General features: G+C 42.9%; 1 protein-coding gene across 2 annotated transcripts in view; it reads right to left on the bottom strand.

Annotated features, from left to right (window-relative positions):
• Positions 1-16,749, bottom strand: part of EIF3A (eukaryotic translation initiation factor 3 subunit A) — a 56,186-nt gene extending 39,437 nt beyond the window's left edge. For both annotated transcript variants that reach the window (XM_050958925.1, XM_050958926.1), the window contains exons 1-3: positions 16,597-16,749; positions 1,711-1,901; positions 1,181-1,317 (exon numbers count right to left, since the gene is read on the bottom strand). In XM_050958925.1, the coding sequence (XP_050814882.1) occupies positions 1,181-1,317; positions 1,711-1,901; positions 16,597-16,645 (377 nt within the window). In that variant the 5' untranslated portion in view covers positions 16,646-16,749. The remainder of the gene's footprint in view (positions 1-1,180; positions 1,318-1,710; positions 1,902-16,596) is intronic.
• Positions 16,750-19,036: the final 2,287 nt, after the last annotated feature.

Raw genomic sequence — 19,036 nt, 5'->3', positions numbered from 1 at the left:
GTGCTTTCTTGTATCTATTGACATGTGACAAAGCAGAAGTTTATGCGTGGACACTGTTTGGAAAACAGGTACAGTCACACAGTCACTGATTTCTATAACCTTCACAACAGACTACCAGCCTTAAAGCGATATGCCTAAGCAATATGAAAGGATACATTTTCTAAAAGTCTAGAAGATATGCAGATAGTGACAGCTTCCATGTGTACTTGCTCAACATCCTACTTATTTAAAAGGTCGTTTTTCTGCTTCTAACTAAATCCATCCATCTCTTAGTCTGCAAGATACCAAGTCGTCTACAAATACAAGGTAAATTTACACTTTCAGGAATATCCTAACAAATTTTAAATTATTTATGAACGTACATGCCTATGAACTAGACCAAATAATTACTGATTTGCCCATACCTGACCAACTACATATTCCATGGTATTGAACAGGATGATGCTTGATTAAATAATCATTTTTGTTAAGGTTACATTTGTCACAGGCTGTTAAGATCATTTCTTCACCACCACCCAGCCAACAAACAAATCCCTTCAAATCACCAGGTAGTTTGTTTTCCTAAAGGAGGCATTAATTGAAACTTCAAACACAAATATACCCCAGAAACATCCCTTCTTAAAATATGATTTTGGAGAACTGCCTAATTACAGATTTTAAATGTCAAGAAGATAAGATTTGACAGCATGGTCAAGCACTTTAATGTTTAGATAGCTTGAACTGGGTTCCACCAACTCCAAGACACTCTCAGAACCATTTACATTATTAAATACATAATCTGTCTTAATAAAGTTACATCATAAAGAATATCTGGATATTAATTGAGCAAAATTTACATTGACTCTACAAGTCAGATGTCATTTATACAATAAAGCCACTTTTTCTAATACTGATGGTTTAATTTTACTCCAAACCTCTTATCTCAAACCTAATCACAAATCCAAAACCAGGACCTGTATATTAAATAGAAAAATCTATTTTTAAAATGTACAGCTGGTAAGAGCTACATTAAGTCTTATCTAAAAAGACAGCAGAAGCATAGCCTTCAGCAGCAGTAGAAAGTATTTATATTATGATAGCACCCAGAGGCTCCATAGGGGATTAAGATACCGGGGTGCTGTAAAAACGCAGAAGAGACAAACCCTTACAAGGGTTTACAATTTAAAGAAAGACCTCCTACCTCTCTGGAGTTTGAATATTATCCAAATCTTCTATATCTAGCACCATCTGCTGGGACTCTTCCTTGGCAGCTTCCGTTTTTTCTTCAGCTAGTTTCAAATAGGCTCGAACAACATCCTCTAAGGATTTGATGTTCACCTAGATCAAGGCAGAACATTCGAAGTGGCTTTCTCCGGCAATGGGAAGCAAATATTGTAAGCATATATTCTAATTATGGTGGTAAAATCTAAAGCAGGCTTATATCGAGTAAGTCCATAAATGTAAGATCAAGTTATTATTTATTACTTGGATTAAATTTATAATAGTGCCCAGATAAACTGATCAAACTTGGAGACCTATTATATTGGGTGCTCTGCTATCTAGACTCCACCCCTGCAAGCGGTTCGGCAGACCTCAGCAACTTGCAGGACTGGGGCCCTGGATACAAAACAATTCTATGTTTTAGAAGTAAAAAATAAGTTTTAAATATACAACTACTCTAATGTACATCATGCTGCAGTTTGTCAAGAATGAACATTTCACAATTCCTACCTGCTGGCAAATGTTCTTGTACTGATACAATCCTTCCTTTGCCAGGTGGCTCTTGCGGAGGTCCACGCAGAGCTCCAGATACTTCAGCATAATAGGCTCGTGGATTTTTTGCCATGTTCGATGTTTTTTGCTTTTCATAACATCATAAAGAACATCGAGGGCAGGTTGTTTCTTGCCAACCTCAAGAAATTCTGAAAATAAAACTCTTCTTTAGACCAGTTACATATGCAAACCAAAAGTTCTTCCACTTAAGATACACATTTTTCTATACTTCACATTGTAATTTAGAATTAATTAATAATTGTAACTATCAAAGTAAACCAAGGGTCACATTTAATTGGCTGATCTTATTTTACTGAACAAAGTGAAAATATCAGTTGATGTAATGAGTCTACACTACAACATATGCCTGGACTTAGACTCAGGTTCAAGCCCAAGCCTGCCTTTTGTCCACACACCAATCTGCCTGACTTGGGTCAGTATGCCTTCAGGACCCAGGACTGGGTGAGGTCTGTGCCGAAGGCCCACTAGGACTCAAGTCCATAAGAACGGCCATGCTGGGTCAGACCAAAGGTCCATCTAGCCCAGTATCCTGTCTACTGACAGTGGCCAATGCCAGGTGCCCAGAGGGAGTGAAACTAACAGGTAATGATCAAGTGATCTCTCTCCTGCCATCCATCTCCACCCTCTGACAAACAGAGGCTAGGGACACCATTCCTTACCCATCCTGACTAATAGCAATTAATGGACTTAACCTTCATGAATTTGTCCAGTTCTCTTTTAAACGCTGTTATAGTCCTAGCCTTCACAACTTCCTCAGGTAAGAAGGTCCACAAGTTGACTGTGCGCTGTGTGAAGAACTTCCTTTTATGTGTTTTAAACCTGTTGCCTATTAATTTCATTTGGTGATCCCTAGTTCTTACAGGAATAAGTAAATAATTTTTGCTTAATACATCTGCTTTCTCCACATCGCTCATGATTTTATATACCTCTATCATATCCCCCCTTAGTCTCCTCTTTTCCAAGCTGAAAAGTCCTAGCCTCTAATCTCTCCTCATATGGGACCCGTTCCAAACCCCTACTCATTTTACTTGCCCTTCACTGAACCTTTTCTAGTGCCAATATATCTTTTTTGAGATGAGGACACCACATCTGTACGCAGTATCCAAGATGTAGGCGTACCATCGATTTATATAAGGGCAATAATATATTCTCCTTCTGATTCTCTATCCCCTTTTTAATGATTCCTAACATCCTGTTTGCTTTTTTGACCGTCTCTGCACTGAGTGGACGTCTTCAGAGAACTATCCATGATGACTCCAAGACCTTTTTCCTGATTTGTTATAGCTAAATTAGCCCCCCATCATATTGCATGTATAGCTGGGGTTATTTTTTCCAATGTGCATTTCTTTACATTTATCCACATTAAATTTCATTTGCCATTTTGTTGCCCAATCACTTAGTTTTGTGAGATCTTTTTGAAGTTCTTCACAGTCTGCTTTGGTCTTAACTATCTTGAGTAGTTTAGTATCATCTGCAGACTTTGTCACCTCACTTTTTACCCCTTTCTCTAGATCATTTATGAATACGTTGAATAGGATTGAGGGTCCTAGGACTGACCCGTGGGGAACACCACTAGTTACCCCTCTCCATTCTAAGAATTTACCATTAATTCCTACCCTTTGTTTCCAGTCTTTTAACCAGTTCTCAATCCATGAAAGAAACTTCCCTCTTATCCCATGACAACTTAATTTATATAAGAGCCTTTGGTGAGGGACCTTGTCAAAGGCTTTCTGGAAATTTAAGTACCCTATGTCCACTGGATCCCCCTTGTCCAAGTTTGTTGACCCCTTCAAAGAACTCTAATACATTAGTAAGACACGATTTCCCTTTACAGAAACCAGGCTGACTTTTGCCCAACAATTTATGTTCTTCTATGTCTCTGACGATTTTATTCTTTACTATTGTTTCGACTAATTTACCCGGTACCGACGTTAGAATTACCGGTCTGTAATCGCCAGGATCACCTTTAGAGTCTTTTTTAAATATTGGCTTTACATTAGCTATCTTCCAGTTGCTGGGTACAGAGGCTGATTTAAAGGACTGGTTACAAACCTCAGTTAATAGTTCTGCAACTTCACATTAGAGTTCTTTCAGAACTCTTGGGTGAATGCCATCTGGTCCCGGTGACTTGTTAATGTTAACTTTATCAATTAATTCCAAAACTTCCTCTAGTGACACTTCAATCTGTGACAGTTCTTCAGATTTGTCACCTACAAAAGCCGGCTCAGGTTTGGGAATCTCCCTAACAGCCTCAGCCATGAAGACTGAAGCAAAGAATCCATTTAGTTTCTCCACAATGGCTTTATCGTCTTTAAGTGCTCCTTTTGTATCTCAATCATCGAGGGGCCCCACTGTTGTTTAGCAGGCTTCCTGCTTCTGATGTACTTAAACATTTTATTATTACCTTTTGAGTTTTTGGCTAGCCGTTCTTCAAACTCCTCTTTGGCTTTTCTTATTACATTTTCACACTTAATTTGGCAGTGTTTATGGTCCTTTCTATTTGCCTCACTAGTATCTGACTTCCACTTTTTAAAGGAAGTCTATCTCTCACTGCTTCTTTTACATGCTTAAGCCATGGTGGCTGTTTTTCAGTTCTTTTACTGTGTTTCTTAATTTGGGGTATACATTTAAACTGGGCCTCTATTATGGCGTCTTTAAAAAGCGCCCATGCAGCTTGCAGAGATTTCACTTTAGTTACTGTACCTTTTAATTTCTGTTTAACTAAGCCCCTCATTTCTGCATAGTTCCCCTTTTTGAAATTAAATGCCACAGTGTTGGGCTGTTGAGATGTTCTTCCCACCACAGGGATGTTAAATGTTATTATATTATGGTCACTATTTCCAAGTGGTCCTGCTTTAGTTACCTCTTGGACCAGCTCCTGCGCTCCATTCAGGACTAAATCTAGAGTTCCCTCTCCCCTTGTGAGTTCCCGTACCAGCTTCTCCAAGAAGCAGTCAAACAATCATTTTGCAGTGTGGACACAGGTCAGGACCGGGTTCTCAGGACTGTGTCCTGAGAGTTTGCCAGTGCTAACCCACAATCCCATGGGCCAGTGTTTCCTCGCCTTTCTATCCCAAGTCTGGCGAATTGACCACAGGAAATTGAAGTAATCCCCCTGGTTCAAGTATACTCAGTGTTTAATCCTTCCATTTTATTCTGACTGGGGAACTGAAAACAGATTGAAACACTTCCTGCGTTAGCTGTGGCCAACAATAGGAAGTCCCTTTCCAAACATGCTGGCACACTTGGTCACAGGACCACAGTCAGTTTCTGGTACATCTCTGGTGTGAGGTGAACAAGATACTTGACTCCAGTAAGAATACTAGAAATGACCACGTTTATCAAGAAATATTAGAGAAGATGGGAGCACTGGGGATTCAATGGTTAGATGGATCAATGCAGAGCAGACCCAAACAGACTATCAGAAAGCCAGGAACGAGAACTGCACCTCTGGGAACTCATCCTACCTCTTTTGTGAGGACTTTGACCAGGTGCTGGGAACTGCACAAAGCACTAACACAACCAATCAGCCAAGATGGTGACCTTCTGACCCCTGAATCTACTACAGCACCAGAAGGAAGACAGCAACCACTGGATCACTGTTACAAAGTACTCAGGTGCACATGCCAGTCCCTGAGGACGCTTTGCCTTCAGAGCAGCTATAGCACATCCTGGGGCCATACTCACAGGAGCTGTTTGATGAGTTCCTAGAGAAGCAGCCCGCCACAGAACCAGCAGCAGAAACAGAAAAAACAGAAGTAGCCAGAGGCCTGGTAACTTTCTGCATCCATGTTTGTTATTAATACAAATGAGAGATTTCTGGTTTATAACTACGGTTAATATTTTGTCACAGGTATTTTTAGCAAAAGTTACAGACAGGTCACAGGCAAACAAAAATTCGTGGGAACCTGCAACTTTTGCTAAATATCCTAAGGGGAAGGAGGGGAACTAACAGTGGGAGCCCTGTTCATTTCCCTATGAATTCTGATCCAATCTTGGGTGCTGATAGCTGCAAACTTTTCCCATAGTACAAACACCAGAAGGGTAGTCACATTTCAGAACAGGGTGATTTTTCTAGGCCTGGATTTCACCAGCCCATTCCACTCATAGATGTGTTGCTCACTCACTGCAAATTGAAAACCCCTTTAGCATAAATGGCTGGCTTGCCCACCAGTAGACTGGAACAGAATATTCCTTTGACATTCAGGCATCTCCAGAATACTGATTGCCTAAAAGGATTGTGAAACTATAGGTAGTAAACTACAGCACTTTTACTTCCATGGTTTACACCCCTGCCCCCTAACCCAAGCTAAAGTGGTCAGCAATTTTTAAAGATAGGTGAAATGTACAAATGATATTTCTGTTGCGTGTGAAGGCTTTACATATACTAGCTCTTATTGTTCACAGAGCATCTGGGAACTAAAATTTAGCTCTCCAAATACACTGAAGGAGTTTTATCATTTTTTGGCCTGGAGATTCCAAAGACACTTCTGCGATGATGTAGACTTCCATAATACTGAAACAATCCTGTTTCACTTCTGTTTTCAAGCTGTTCTACTTCTGCATGCCAGACACAATCCAGCAGGAAGCTGGGGTGTCGCACTGTTAAAATGCAGGTAAAGAGGATGTTTCTCTGAGACGACCTCATGGTAGACATCCTAAGCAGGGGCAGCCACCAGTACCAGAGGGAGAAGAATTCATGACAAAGTTAGAGGCAAAGAGTGCGAGGAGAGACTTGCAGTGCAGCTCTTTGAGCAGGAATGTCACTTGAGAGAAAGACCTGTTTGAGAGGCTGCTTGCTAATAGATGTGAGAGTAAGGCTCCTGGCTCTACCCACACCTGCTGAGCCAACACCATGTCCCAAGTCCCCTCCATGCCACCATATCCTGCAAACCAGGAACTCTCTGAACAATTCTATGGTTCTGTGACCCATACAACCAGGACTGAACGCTAGCTGGACTAGGAAAATATACCCAGTGCAGTCCCACACCGCTACGCAGCATCTCCTATTCCACACCAAATGCCCCAGAAGGGCAAAGAACAGGGAGGCTGGGGACACTCAAGTGTGAGAATTTCATTTTTTTTTCGGTGCACTGGTTTCATGGTTTTGCACTGTTCACTCTTTGTATGTGCACTTGATTTTATTTAATTTCTTCTTCTGGTCATTTCATGGCAGCTGGCCTGCCTATAAGGCTTTTACTATTGTTAACAGGATTGTACTGCAGAATGACAAAGGCTTCAGCTTTATTAACAAAGTTTATTACTATTACTACAGATGAACTGCATAAAATATATATTTAAAAGAATAAAGATAAAAACATGATGAGGCATAACTGGGAAGTCTCATACAACAAAAATGTCTCAATATATCTTTTCGAATCCATAAGTAAAAAACACAGTTCATCTTATCCATATGTAAAAATGCATAAAAATCACCATCCCCACTATCACGGAATGGGCGGAGTCATTGGGCACTAAATCTCCAGTCCCTAGTGAGGACATGCCTCTTGTCATTCAGTCTCTCTCTCTCTCTCTCTCACACTCACACACATGTGGACGTACACATCTGCACTCGCACGCACAGTCGCACCTTCCCACGTGGTTACAGCTCTGGTCTCTGAGCGCCTCTCTAGGGAGGAAGGAGGAGGTTGGGGTTAAGGAGACCTGGGCTTGATTCCTAGCTCAGCCACCCATTTGCTGGGTCACCCTGGGCAAGTCACTTAACCCCAATTAAAAATTCATAATATTTACTGCCTCTTTCCCAGTGACAGTACTTAGTTTACTGTTGATATTGCTGTTCAGATGCATTCAGAAACATCATCTTCTTCTTCATCCACTGGTCCATGCAACTTCATAATGTGAGTGCAAAAAGCATCCCTGATTTCTGTTGCATGAGTGAATCCTGCTCCAGTTGTGACAGGTGCACTTTCTGCTTGAGTTTAATGGTCCAGCAATCCATCACTATCATACGTCCACTCCAGATGAAATGAATCGCCTATGGCTTCACAAACTTTGTGAAGAGCACAGCAAGCCACAATAATGCAGAGGATTCCAAATGATTCTGTAAACAGCACCAAATGCACATTCAACTACCATTCTACACCTACTGAGCGTGTAATTAAACCTTTTTTTGCCAGGGTCTCTGTGATCAGCATTCTGTTTCACAACTCTAGGCAAAAGAGGATACCCATGAGTCCCCTAGAACAACAGTGAGGAGAGTTACTCCATTATGACAATGTCATTTGGTAGGTCCCAGTCTGCCCATGAAGGTAAACTCCCAATCAGCAGCAAACCCTATTATCATGCACTTTTCCTCAAATCAGTCTCTATGGTCGAAAAGCCAACAACAATGGCGTAATACCCTTTTGCAATTTACATATTCTTGTGCTCCTTGAGGAGGGCAAACTATGGGAACATTAGGCCCATCAATGGCCCTGGTGCAGTTTGGAAACGCTATTCTCTCAAAATCAGCAATTATTTCAGGGACATTGTTTATGCCCACAACCTTTGGATAAGTCACATGCAATACTGCCTCAGATACTTCTGCTACCACAGTCAACTTGCCAACACCAAACTGGTTAGCAACAGACCTGCATCATGAATAGCTACCTTCCACATGGTTATAGCAAATCACTTCGGGACCAGCATAGCCTCCCTCATGTGTGTGTCCTGATACTGGAAGGTCAGGACAAACTGTTCACAAAGCTCTAGAAATGTTACTTTCTTCACACACAACTTCTGGACAAACTGCTGGTCATCCCAAGTCCATAAGAGGAGATCCCACCAGTTTCAGAAGCACCAGTCTTGACAAGGAGCATCAACAGATATACCAAGAGCCACATGCAGCACCTGCCAGTTAGATTCTGCCATGTCTGTATTGTTCTCCTCCTCCTAGATGTGCTTCGGTAGGACAGAAAATGCTGCCCAAATGTCCATCGGTATATCATGGATGCTCTTCCCGTTTCCTGAAGTGAAAGTGCAAGCAGAAGTTCTTCAAATGGTACCTCCAGACGTCCGTGCAGACCCAAAGACAGCTCAGTTGGATGTGTTGGCGGGCAGAGGCAACTTCTGGTAATGTGCTGCTGGATGGAGAGTCAAGTTTTCCCACACTACACTATGAACCAAGGGCTACAGCTGGGGAGGGCACTAGGAAGCCTGGGATAGGCTGGTTTGACTCGGGTCTGTGCAGTACTATGTGGACACTTGAATGCTGGTGTGAGACCCAAGTCTAGAAATTCTAAATCATGGTTACTAATAAGTGTGGACAGTCAAGCATGGGCTTTGAAACATCTAGTCTGTGGATCTGAGTCTCACAGACCCTGGCTTACACTGCAGTGTAGACATACCCTATGGCTCTGATCCTACAGTGATATCAAGGAAGTCAGACTTCCATGCAGGCACAAAGAAAAGGTCTACTTCAGTGGCTATAACTGCAGGATCAGAGTCTATATCAGTATTAATAATAATATACAGGGAAATATATACACCCAGTTTTAAGGATCAGTCCATCAAGGAAGACTGCTAATCCTTTTACCAGCCCTCAAGTGCAAAGGCTGAGTAGTTGCAGTTATTAACACGACCTCACATTGTAATCATGGCTCAATTCTGTCCTCCCTGTAGCATGTATAAAGTGGAGCATGAAATACACCAAGCCATTCAGGAGCAAACTACACTGGAGCAGCACACAGAACTCCCAAGATATATACAGCCACTAACAAAAGGCATTTTTAAACTAAGCAACAGCAATTTAAAAAATTAGAAAAGGGAGGTAAAAGATGAGAGGATGAAGAGGACAGAAAAAATTATGACAGAAAAGAGGAAGAAATACAGCTCAGATAAAAGGTAGAGGAAAACAGGTGGGTAAAGGGGCCAGTATTTTCCAAAATCCTTAAAAACTGGTGGTATCCTCCAAAACAAGCGAGGAAAGAGGCAATGGAGGAGGGGATCAGAGAAACAAAGCAATGACAAAGTGGTAACACAAGAGCAGAAGAAAATCCTAGCTGCCAAAGCAGCACACCACCTGCTGTATCAGTCTAACAGTCAGGGCTACCTTCAAAAAACAACATCTAAGTTGTCAGAAAGTGGTGAAAGAGCAAGCAACTATACAGGAAAGTTACAAATGTATTCAGTACAGGTGAGTCTCATTTTGCGCAGGGGTTCCGTTCCACGGTTAGCGCTTAAAGCGAAAACCGCATGTAATCAAATTTACATTGAGTTGAATGGCAGGTGAAATCACCTGCACTACAGGTACAGTACTAAAATTGTTATTTTTCTCTTTTTTTTTTGTTTTTGCCAACCGCGTAAAGCTGAAATCGCGCATGTTAAATGCACGTAAGATGCGACAGACCTGTATTTATCTTTTTAAGAGATCAGTACTTAAAAATGGAAATAGACTTATAATATTGCTAATGGATTTCATAATATAAATCAAGAAGAACAAAAGTGGCATTTCAGTTCTGGAACCATACTACTAAACGCTAGGTTAGTTTATGTGAGCAGTCATTTTGCGCAAGAGGAATTGACTCCTCCCTCTGTAGGTAAAACAGTATATAAATTAGTGTTACAAAATCAGGACATCCCATGACATTCAGCATCATTTTAAATTCACCATGAAGTTTTTAAATAAAACTACAGACAGTTTATAATTTAGGTTGTTCTTACTGCTGAACACAGCATATGAGTCAATTACCACTCAGCTTTGGAGGTTTTAACCTATAAGAATAAACATGACAGATTAGTTCAGTCTTGCAGAGAGAATGCGAGTCTGTCCTGTCATGATTCTCAGTGCTGACTACAGCATACAATTAATGCCTATAATTTTGGGGCTTTTAATTTTTAAGCTCATGTAGGACAAGTACTTGCAGTAGATCAAGTAATTAATGGTAATTTAGAAGAAACTTTAACAAAAGCAGGTGCACCCAAAGAGTTCCTGAAGGGCCAAATTGCAACACAGCCCTTCTATGTCACTATCTCGGAAATGTGGAAGATTAATAATTCTAAACATAGCCAAATTTAAATTATTCATCCTTCAATGGCTATGCAAAACACCCTACTTTGTGTTATTGTTTTTTATCCCATAGCTCTTAAATCTATATCACCTAAATGAAGAAGCTATCAGCTGTCCAAGACAAAGCCTGAACTATCTCCTCTCATAGGATATGACTAAGCTGGTAGACTAGAACAAATGATCCAGTTTCTATACAAGTCTGGGAGTTGGTTGAGGCTCAATCCTGATAAGACAAAGATAATGTTAGAAAACTAGCAAAAGGAAGCCTGCCAAACAATTAGTGGGGCCACTACATGATCATGGTGCTAAAGGAGTATTTAAGGAAGATAAGATAATTGTGTAGAAGCTAAATAAATTCTTTGCATCGATCTTCACTGCAGAAGATGTGAAAGAGATTCCCATACCTAAGCCATTCCTTTTAGGTGACAAATCTGAGGAACTGTACCAGATTGAGGTGTCAAGAGGAAGTTTTGGAACAAACTGTTTAATTTAACAGTAATAAGTCACTAGCATTCACCCAAGAGTGCTGAAGGAACTCAAATGTGTTGCAGAACTACTTAAGTATGTAGCCATATCAGCTTCTGTACCAAATGACTGGAAGATAGCTAATGTGACACCAATGTTTTAAAAAGCCTCCAGAGGCGATCCTAGCAATCACAGGTCAGTAAGCCTAACTTCAGTACCAGGCAAACTGGTTGAAAAGTAGCAAAGAATAGAATTATCAGACACGTAAATGAACATGATTTGTTGTGGAACTGTCAACACAGCTTTTGTAAAGGAGCATCAAGTCTCAGCCAATCTATGAGAATTCTTTCAGAGTGTCAATAAACACATGGACAAAGATAATCCAGTGGATATAGTGTACTTGGACTTTCAGAAAGCCTTTGACAAAGTCCCTCACCAAAGGCTCTTAAGCAAAGTATACAATCATAGGATAAGAGGTAAGGTCCTCTCATGGATCAGTAACTGATTTAAAGATAGGAAACAAAGGGTAGAAATAAATGGTCTATTTTCACAATGGAGAGGTAAATAGCAGCGTCCCCAGGGATCTATACTGGGACTAGCGCTGTTCAACATATTCATAAATGATCTGGAAAAAGAGGTAAACACTGAGGTGGCAAAATCTGTAGATGAAACAAAATTACTCAAGGTAGTAAAGTCCAAAGTAGACTGCAAAGAGTTACAAAGGCATCTTAGAAAACTGGGTGACTGGGCAACAAAATGGCAGATGGAATTCAATATTGATAAAGGCAAAGTAATGCACATTGGAAAACATAATCCCAACTATACATGTAAAATGACGGGGTCTAAATTAGCTTTTACCATTCAAGAAAGGGATCTTGGAGTCATTGTGGATAATTCTTTGAAAACATCCACTCAATGAGCAGCAGCAGTCAAAAAAGCTAACGTTAGGAACCATTTGAAAGGAATAGATAACAAGACTGAAAATATCATAATGCCACTATATAAATCCATCCCACATTCACACCTTAAATTCTGCAGTTTGGTCACTCAATCCCAAAAAAAGATATATTACAACCGAAAAAGGTATAGAGACAGATAACACAAATGATTAAAGGTATGGAACAGCTTGCATAGTAGAAAGGATTTAAAAGACGGGGATTTTTTAGCTTGGAAAAGAGATGACTAAGGGGGGATATGATAGAGGTCTACAAAATCATGAATGGTGTGGAAAAAGTGAGTGTTATTTACTCTTCTACATAAAACAAGAACCAGGGGTCACCCAATGAAATTAATAGGCAGCAAGTTTTAAACAAACATAAGGAAGTATTTCTTCACACACCGCTCAGTCAACCGGTGGAACTCATTGCCAGGGATGTTGTGAAGGCCAAAAGTATAATTGGGTTAAAAAAAGAATCAGGTAAATTTATGGGGGATAGGTCCTTCAATGGCTATTAGCTATGATGAGCAGGATCCTATAAATGTTGATGTAACCCCATGCTCTGAGTGCCAGAGCTTGGAGTGGATGACAGAGGATGGATCACTTGATGACTGCCTGTTTTGTTCATTCCTTCTGAAGCATTTGGCGTTAGCCGCTATCAGAAGAGAAAAGATACTGGGTTTGGTTTAACCCAGTATGGCCATTCTTGTGTTCTTAAAAGCTGAGCAATACCCTTGCCTGAGGGAGCATGTCCACTATTTGCAACATAAGATCTCATTAGAAACCATATTAAATTCTCTAATTTCTCAGTTCTCAGGTTTTATTATTAAATATTTATATTACATAGTGACTAGGGCTCCCAAACATGGACCAGGAGTCCATTGTGCTAGACACTGTATAAACAGAGCAAAAAGACAATCCCTGCCCAAAAGAATTTAGAATCTAAATGGGAGACAAAAGACAACAGGTGGACAGACAAGGGAATAGAAGGATTCTATGAGACAGAATTAGTCAGCATGACTGGTTGTAGTCTTGACACACCAGTGGCTTAACTGTGGTCAAGTTTTTTGTATGCACTACGACAGAGGAGAGTTTTAAGGAGAGATCTGAAGAAGGATAATGGGATAGCTTTGAGGATGTGTACAGAAAGCTGTTCCAAAGCATAAGGGGCAGCATGGGAGAAAGTACAAAGGTGACTGTTTGAATATTAAACAAGTGGGTGATGGAGCCTGGCATAATCAGAAGTGGGAGTTGTCATTTTGCTAGCGCAGAGGTGAGCAAACTACAGATGTGGCCAGCGGGACCCTCCTGCATGGCCCCTGAGTTCCTGCCCTGCGGAGGCTGGCCCCTAGACTCTCCCGCGCTGTTCTACCTCCCCTACAGCCTCAGCTCGCCCCACCGCTGGAGCAACGCTGTGGGCGGCAGGGCTGCGCGCTCCTGGGGCTGTGCAGCTGCAGAGCCTAGCCTGACCCCATGCTTTGTGCTGCACGGTGGCGTGGATGGCTCCAGCCGGGCGCCTGTCCTGGTGTTCTGAGCAGTGCGGCTCTAGCGCCGCCAGCCACCAGTGCGGTAAGGGGGCGGAGAGCGGGGGGGTGTATGTGTGTGGATAGAGGGCAGGGGAGTTTGGGGTGGTGGCCAGGTGGCAGGGTGTGGATAGGGATCGAGGTGGTCAGGGGATGGGGAACGAGGGGGTTGAATTGGGGCAGGGGTCCTGGGGGAGCAGTCAGGAAGGACGGGGGGGGCTGGATGGGGGTCGGGGGCCATCAGGGGCAGGGCTCCAGGGACAGTCAGGGGACAGGATGGGGCAGGGGTCGGGGGGGCTGTCAGGGAACGGGGGGGGTCAGCTGGGGCAGGAGTTCGGGGGGGGGCTCTCAGGGGGTGAGAAGCAGGGAGGAATAGGGGGTGGGGACCATGCCACATCTGGCTGTTTGGGGAGGCACAGGCTCCCCTAACCGGCCCTCCATACAATTTTTGAAACCCAGTGCAGCCCTCAGGCCAAAAAGTTTGCCTGCCCCTGTGCTAGTGAATGAGACACGGCATAGGTTGTGAAGGGCCTTGAAAATTAAGATAAGCAGCTTACATTTGATAAAGGCGTGCAATTAGAGGGATTCAAAGAGAGGGTGATATGGTCTAAGAAACAGGCTGGGAAAATGATATTTGTACAACATTCAGAATGGGGAAAGACCATATTTGTTAAGACGAGAAAAAAGAATGTTGCCATAACTAAGATGCGATATGATGAGAGCCTGAATGAGAGTTTTAGCTATGTGGGTGGACAGGAAAAACCATATCAGTGGCAGTGGCCAACAGTGATTTTTACGCCATCTGTTATTAGACAGGAAAAATACCCTTTTTTGACATAGACTTTGCTACAATTATCTACGCCTTTGTTTCTTTAAGATAAGATTACTGGAACATGCTCTACATATGGCTATCTGTAGAGCCCATTCAGAGACTGAAGCAAATGCAAAATGCAACCACTCACTTTTCAATATATCACATACAAAAATACAAACACTAGATCTTCCTTTCCCCCATATCCTGGACTTACAAAGATCATTTCTGGGGCTTATTTCACCATGGAAGTTCTATAATTGTTGATTTAAATCTCAATGTTAAATATTATTTGTGTGAAGTACCATAACAATCAAAATAACGAAACTGTGAAGTTTAATTAATCAAAATCTTGGCAGGTGCCTATGCACTTTGCCATCAGATGAATGACTGAAGACTGACCTGCATCTTGCAAGCAGGAAATACAGAACCTGGGTAGTTTGTCTGTCATTCAGACAGACGTTATTTTAAGATTACTGTAATCATTGTTTTGGAGAGCAGATGGTCTTTTTGGACAGGATTTTCAAAGGACCTTAGAGTGTTAGGTCCCCTACTCCTTTAGGCGCCTCTGACAATTCCAACCTTCATTATTAAGGTGACGAAGATGGTCCAGCATGCAGGTTTCTCTAAAACACAACTCCCACCTCCTAAGGTGCCATGTCAAACCCCATGTATCATCCAATATAACTCTGTGCTACCTTTAGGTCCAGATCTGTTTTGAAGCTGGGGGCACCTGGCAGGGTCAGAGCCTTAGGCAGATACCATCTCTTCTAGATGGTTTTTGCTGGCTATTTGAAATAGGTTACACTGAATATAAAAAGCATTAAATTTGTATATTCAATTTGGTAGGACTCTGTTGATAACCACAGCCAGTCAGGCTTTGTTCTTGGAAGCTGGTAAGGGGTACTTCAGCAGCAGCCCTTAGTGATAACCTTAAAACCGGGTGTGCATATGTCCCAGCATACTACTGTTTATATAGTGAGTTTCATAACTGATATTTTGCTGTCTATAAAATAAGATCAGTTAACTAGGAGTGGGCCTGTAAAGAACAATATGGGGACAGTAGTTGACCACATATACATATCTCAAATTCCAACAGGACTGATTAAGCCAAATGTACTGAGAAAGAAAGAGTTCTACACAGTGTATTTTGCAGAGGTCTCTCATAAAATCTTTAATAAACAAAGTTGTGTTCACTCTGCATCAATATTAAAAATACCATGGCAGTTGCCCAGTGACTAGCGTGTGTAAATGAAGTGTGTCATACACAAGAGTTTGTCAACTGGCTAGGCAGGTCTGTGTGATGTCCAACACTTTGATCATTTTACTGTAACTCTGTCTTCCCTCATCCCACTGGTTTATCTCGTGTATCTGGCAGCGTTTTGTCACGCCCTAATCTGTGCATATTTAGAGTCAAGGGCTGTCCTTTTACTGAGTGTCCGCAGGGTCTGATTGAGGTGCCAAGATGCTGCTCCAATACAAACAGATACATTGAGTGGAGTGTGCCCTTGACCTCCTTCCCCCGGTGCCACGCAGTATGCTGTACAATAGCTGACGACTTCCCTTCGTTTCATCAGAGGCAGTGGCTGTTGCAGCAGTACTGGGAGATACAATCTAGGAAACGCGGCCGCGTGAGAGGCGGCGTTTACATGAGATCGGCCGAGGGCCAGCAGCGTATTCGGTGCGGCACAAAACCGGCGCAGTTGCCGTCCCCAGGCGCCTCCGCTCGGAATCGGACCCTGGCAGCGCAGGGCAGCCGTGAGGGTTTATTGTCACACATGTCCCGCCCGCGCCACATGGCCGAGCAGGGCCCCGCTGAGGCGGCGACTCCCCACACGGGGGAGGAGCCCGGCGGCGCCGTCTGCTGCCGCTCGGGCGGGCGAGAGGCCCAATGCGGGAAAATGGTCAATGCGTCCCCCGCCCCCCCCAGGCTTCCTGCCCCAGGGACGGGTCCTGCCTTGGCCTCCCAGGATGCTGATCCCTGCGCCGGGGCCAGGCCTAGGCCGGGGCCTTCGCCAGCCAGCTACACTGGGCCGCGGCGGGGGGAGCGGGGCAGGCCCTGAGCCCCGCCCGCACTCACCGTTCGCCCGCTTCAGGGCATTCTCGGGCCGCTGGAAATACACCGGCATGATGGCGGCGCGGGCGGCAGCTTCTCCTCACAGGGCGGCAGCGGACCGCTCAGTGCGCCCAGCCAGGCAGCCTGCTGGGCCGGAAAGGGAGCGCACCACGTGACCCAAACGCACCGACGTGTCCAGAAGCGGAAACCCCTCCTCCCGCCGTGCAGCTGCGGGGGCGGGGGTGGTACGGTCCGGCGCGGGGCAGGTACCCCGCCGAGAATTCCCCCTAGCGGAGAGGGTAGCGCGCTGTAGGGGAAGCTAGCCTGGGTCATGGGTTCGAATCCGCTCTTCCCCAAGAAGTAGCGAGATGGGTGTGCTCGTAGTGTGGACACGCGTAAGGACAGGCCTCCTTGCGTGATGGGGAGCGTGTGCTGCTAGAGGCTATAACAGCTTTTTAAAAAGCTGCATACAGAGGCTGACCAGATAGCAAGTGTGGGGATGGGAGATAATAGGAGCCTATATAACTGCGGGTCCTCAAACTTTTTTACTGGCCACCCATTTCACACAGAAAGCCTTTGCGTATACCCCCCCCCCGCAATAAACACACTTTTGAATATATTTAACAGCATTATAAATGCTGGAGGCAAGCAGGTTTTGGGGTGATTGCCAGCTCACAGCCCCCACATACTTTTTCTCCAGTGTGCATTACTTGGCATTAATCAATGGTTTAATTTGCCATCGTGTTCCCCCATTCACTTTCCTTTAGGTCTCTCTGAAGTTCCTCACAGTCCTCCATGGTCCTGACAAACCTGAATAACTTTGTGGCATCTGCAAATTTTGCTACTTCAGTATTCACTCCCCCTTTCTAGATCATTAATAAATATTATTAAACAAGACCTCATATGGAACCTTGATGCTCCTGATGAACACTGACCACTTGATCGTATTCTTTGCTTTCTGTCTCCTAGCCAATTTTGGATCTATGACAATACTTTGCCTCTCACCCCATGACTACTGGCTTCTTTAGTAGCCTCTAGTCAAGGACCTGGTTAAAGGCCTTTTGGAAGTCTAAATAAGTTACGTTCATTGATATGATTCTCCTTTCTCCATTACTTTATTGATATATTCAAAGAATAATAGTGAGACACAATTTTCCATTTCTAGAACAGTTAAGGAAGAGAGGTACACAATCCAGTGAAGAGATACTCGAAAGAGAAGAAAACAGGGAGGCCTCAATCCTACATGTATGCATGTGCTTAACTTTACATAAGTCTTTGCAAGATCTATATTTTGTATGTATCTGTAGAGTGCCAAACATTCCCGGGCCCAAATTCTGTTTGGAACCTCTGGACATAACCGTAATAAAAACCATTGATAATAAATTAAGACTTCTAAGCAATACAACAGCTTGCATGTAAACTGTACCCATCAATGATTTAAAGAATTAAATAACTCAGAGTTAAATAATACAAATAGTTACAAAGTTAAAATTGAAAATTAATAGCAGAGGAAGATAAAAATTCAGTGATGAACAAAAGTAAAAAAGATAGTTTTCATCTATTTGAAAATAGATTGGAAAGGTAGTGATATGGAGAAAGCTGTTGCACATGGTTGCAAAGGAGAAGGCTTTAAGAGACAGACAAAAAGCTAAATCAGCAGAAAGAGATGCCTTCAGACTATGGCCTGATCCTGCAAACAGGCATATATTTAAGAGGAGACACTGACACTCTTCAGGTAGGCATACAGGAATAATACACATCAACAACAGAGATCCACGTGCATAATTATCATCAGTGATACACATTTAAGAATGCGAAATGCTCCCCCGCTCTCACACACACACCAGAAGTGTAATTTATCAAAGCAACCAACCCTAAGTAAACATCAAAATACATTGACAATTCACCAATAAACATGGATGGAGTTCAAGTGTTCACACTGGTGCAGCCTAAGGGTGCGGAATAGAGCAGGACAAAACTTTCCAGTTATGCAGTAAGTTAGTTGGAAAATGCAGTTTTAAACATTAAGAATGTTTTTAAGAAAGGTAAAACTGGTTCATTTTGACATTTTTGAAATAAACCATTTTGATATTATTTTTAAATGAACCATTTCATTTCACAATGTTGCTTCAGATCAACATTTTGCTTCAACCCTTACTGTTTTGTTTTGAAATACTGTTTCAGAAGGACATTCGAACAGTTTCATTCAACCTGACCGATTTTATTTATTTATTCAGATAGTTCAGTTTAGCCCCCAAACCCAAAAATTATTTACTGAGCCACAGTGGAGAAATCACACAGAGGAGAGAGCCGGAGGTGTAGGCAGGTCCCCCAGAGAGGGCCCGGGATGCAGCACTAGGGGCACGTGGGGAGGCCGGAGGAGTCCCAGGGAAGCGACCCGAGATGTGGGGAGACCAGGCCACTCAGCGTGGCCCCAGAAGGCGGATTGGGGGAGAAGCCAGAC

This window comes from Gopherus flavomarginatus, chromosome 6 (assembly GCF_025201925.1).
Source record: "Gopherus flavomarginatus isolate rGopFla2 chromosome 6, rGopFla2.mat.asm, whole genome shotgun sequence".
Taxonomy (NCBI): domain Eukaryota; kingdom Metazoa; phylum Chordata; order Testudines; family Testudinidae; genus Gopherus; species Gopherus flavomarginatus.
The sequence above is the reverse complement of the archived record's forward strand: the minus strand, read 5'-3'. Positions and strand labels throughout refer to the sequence as shown.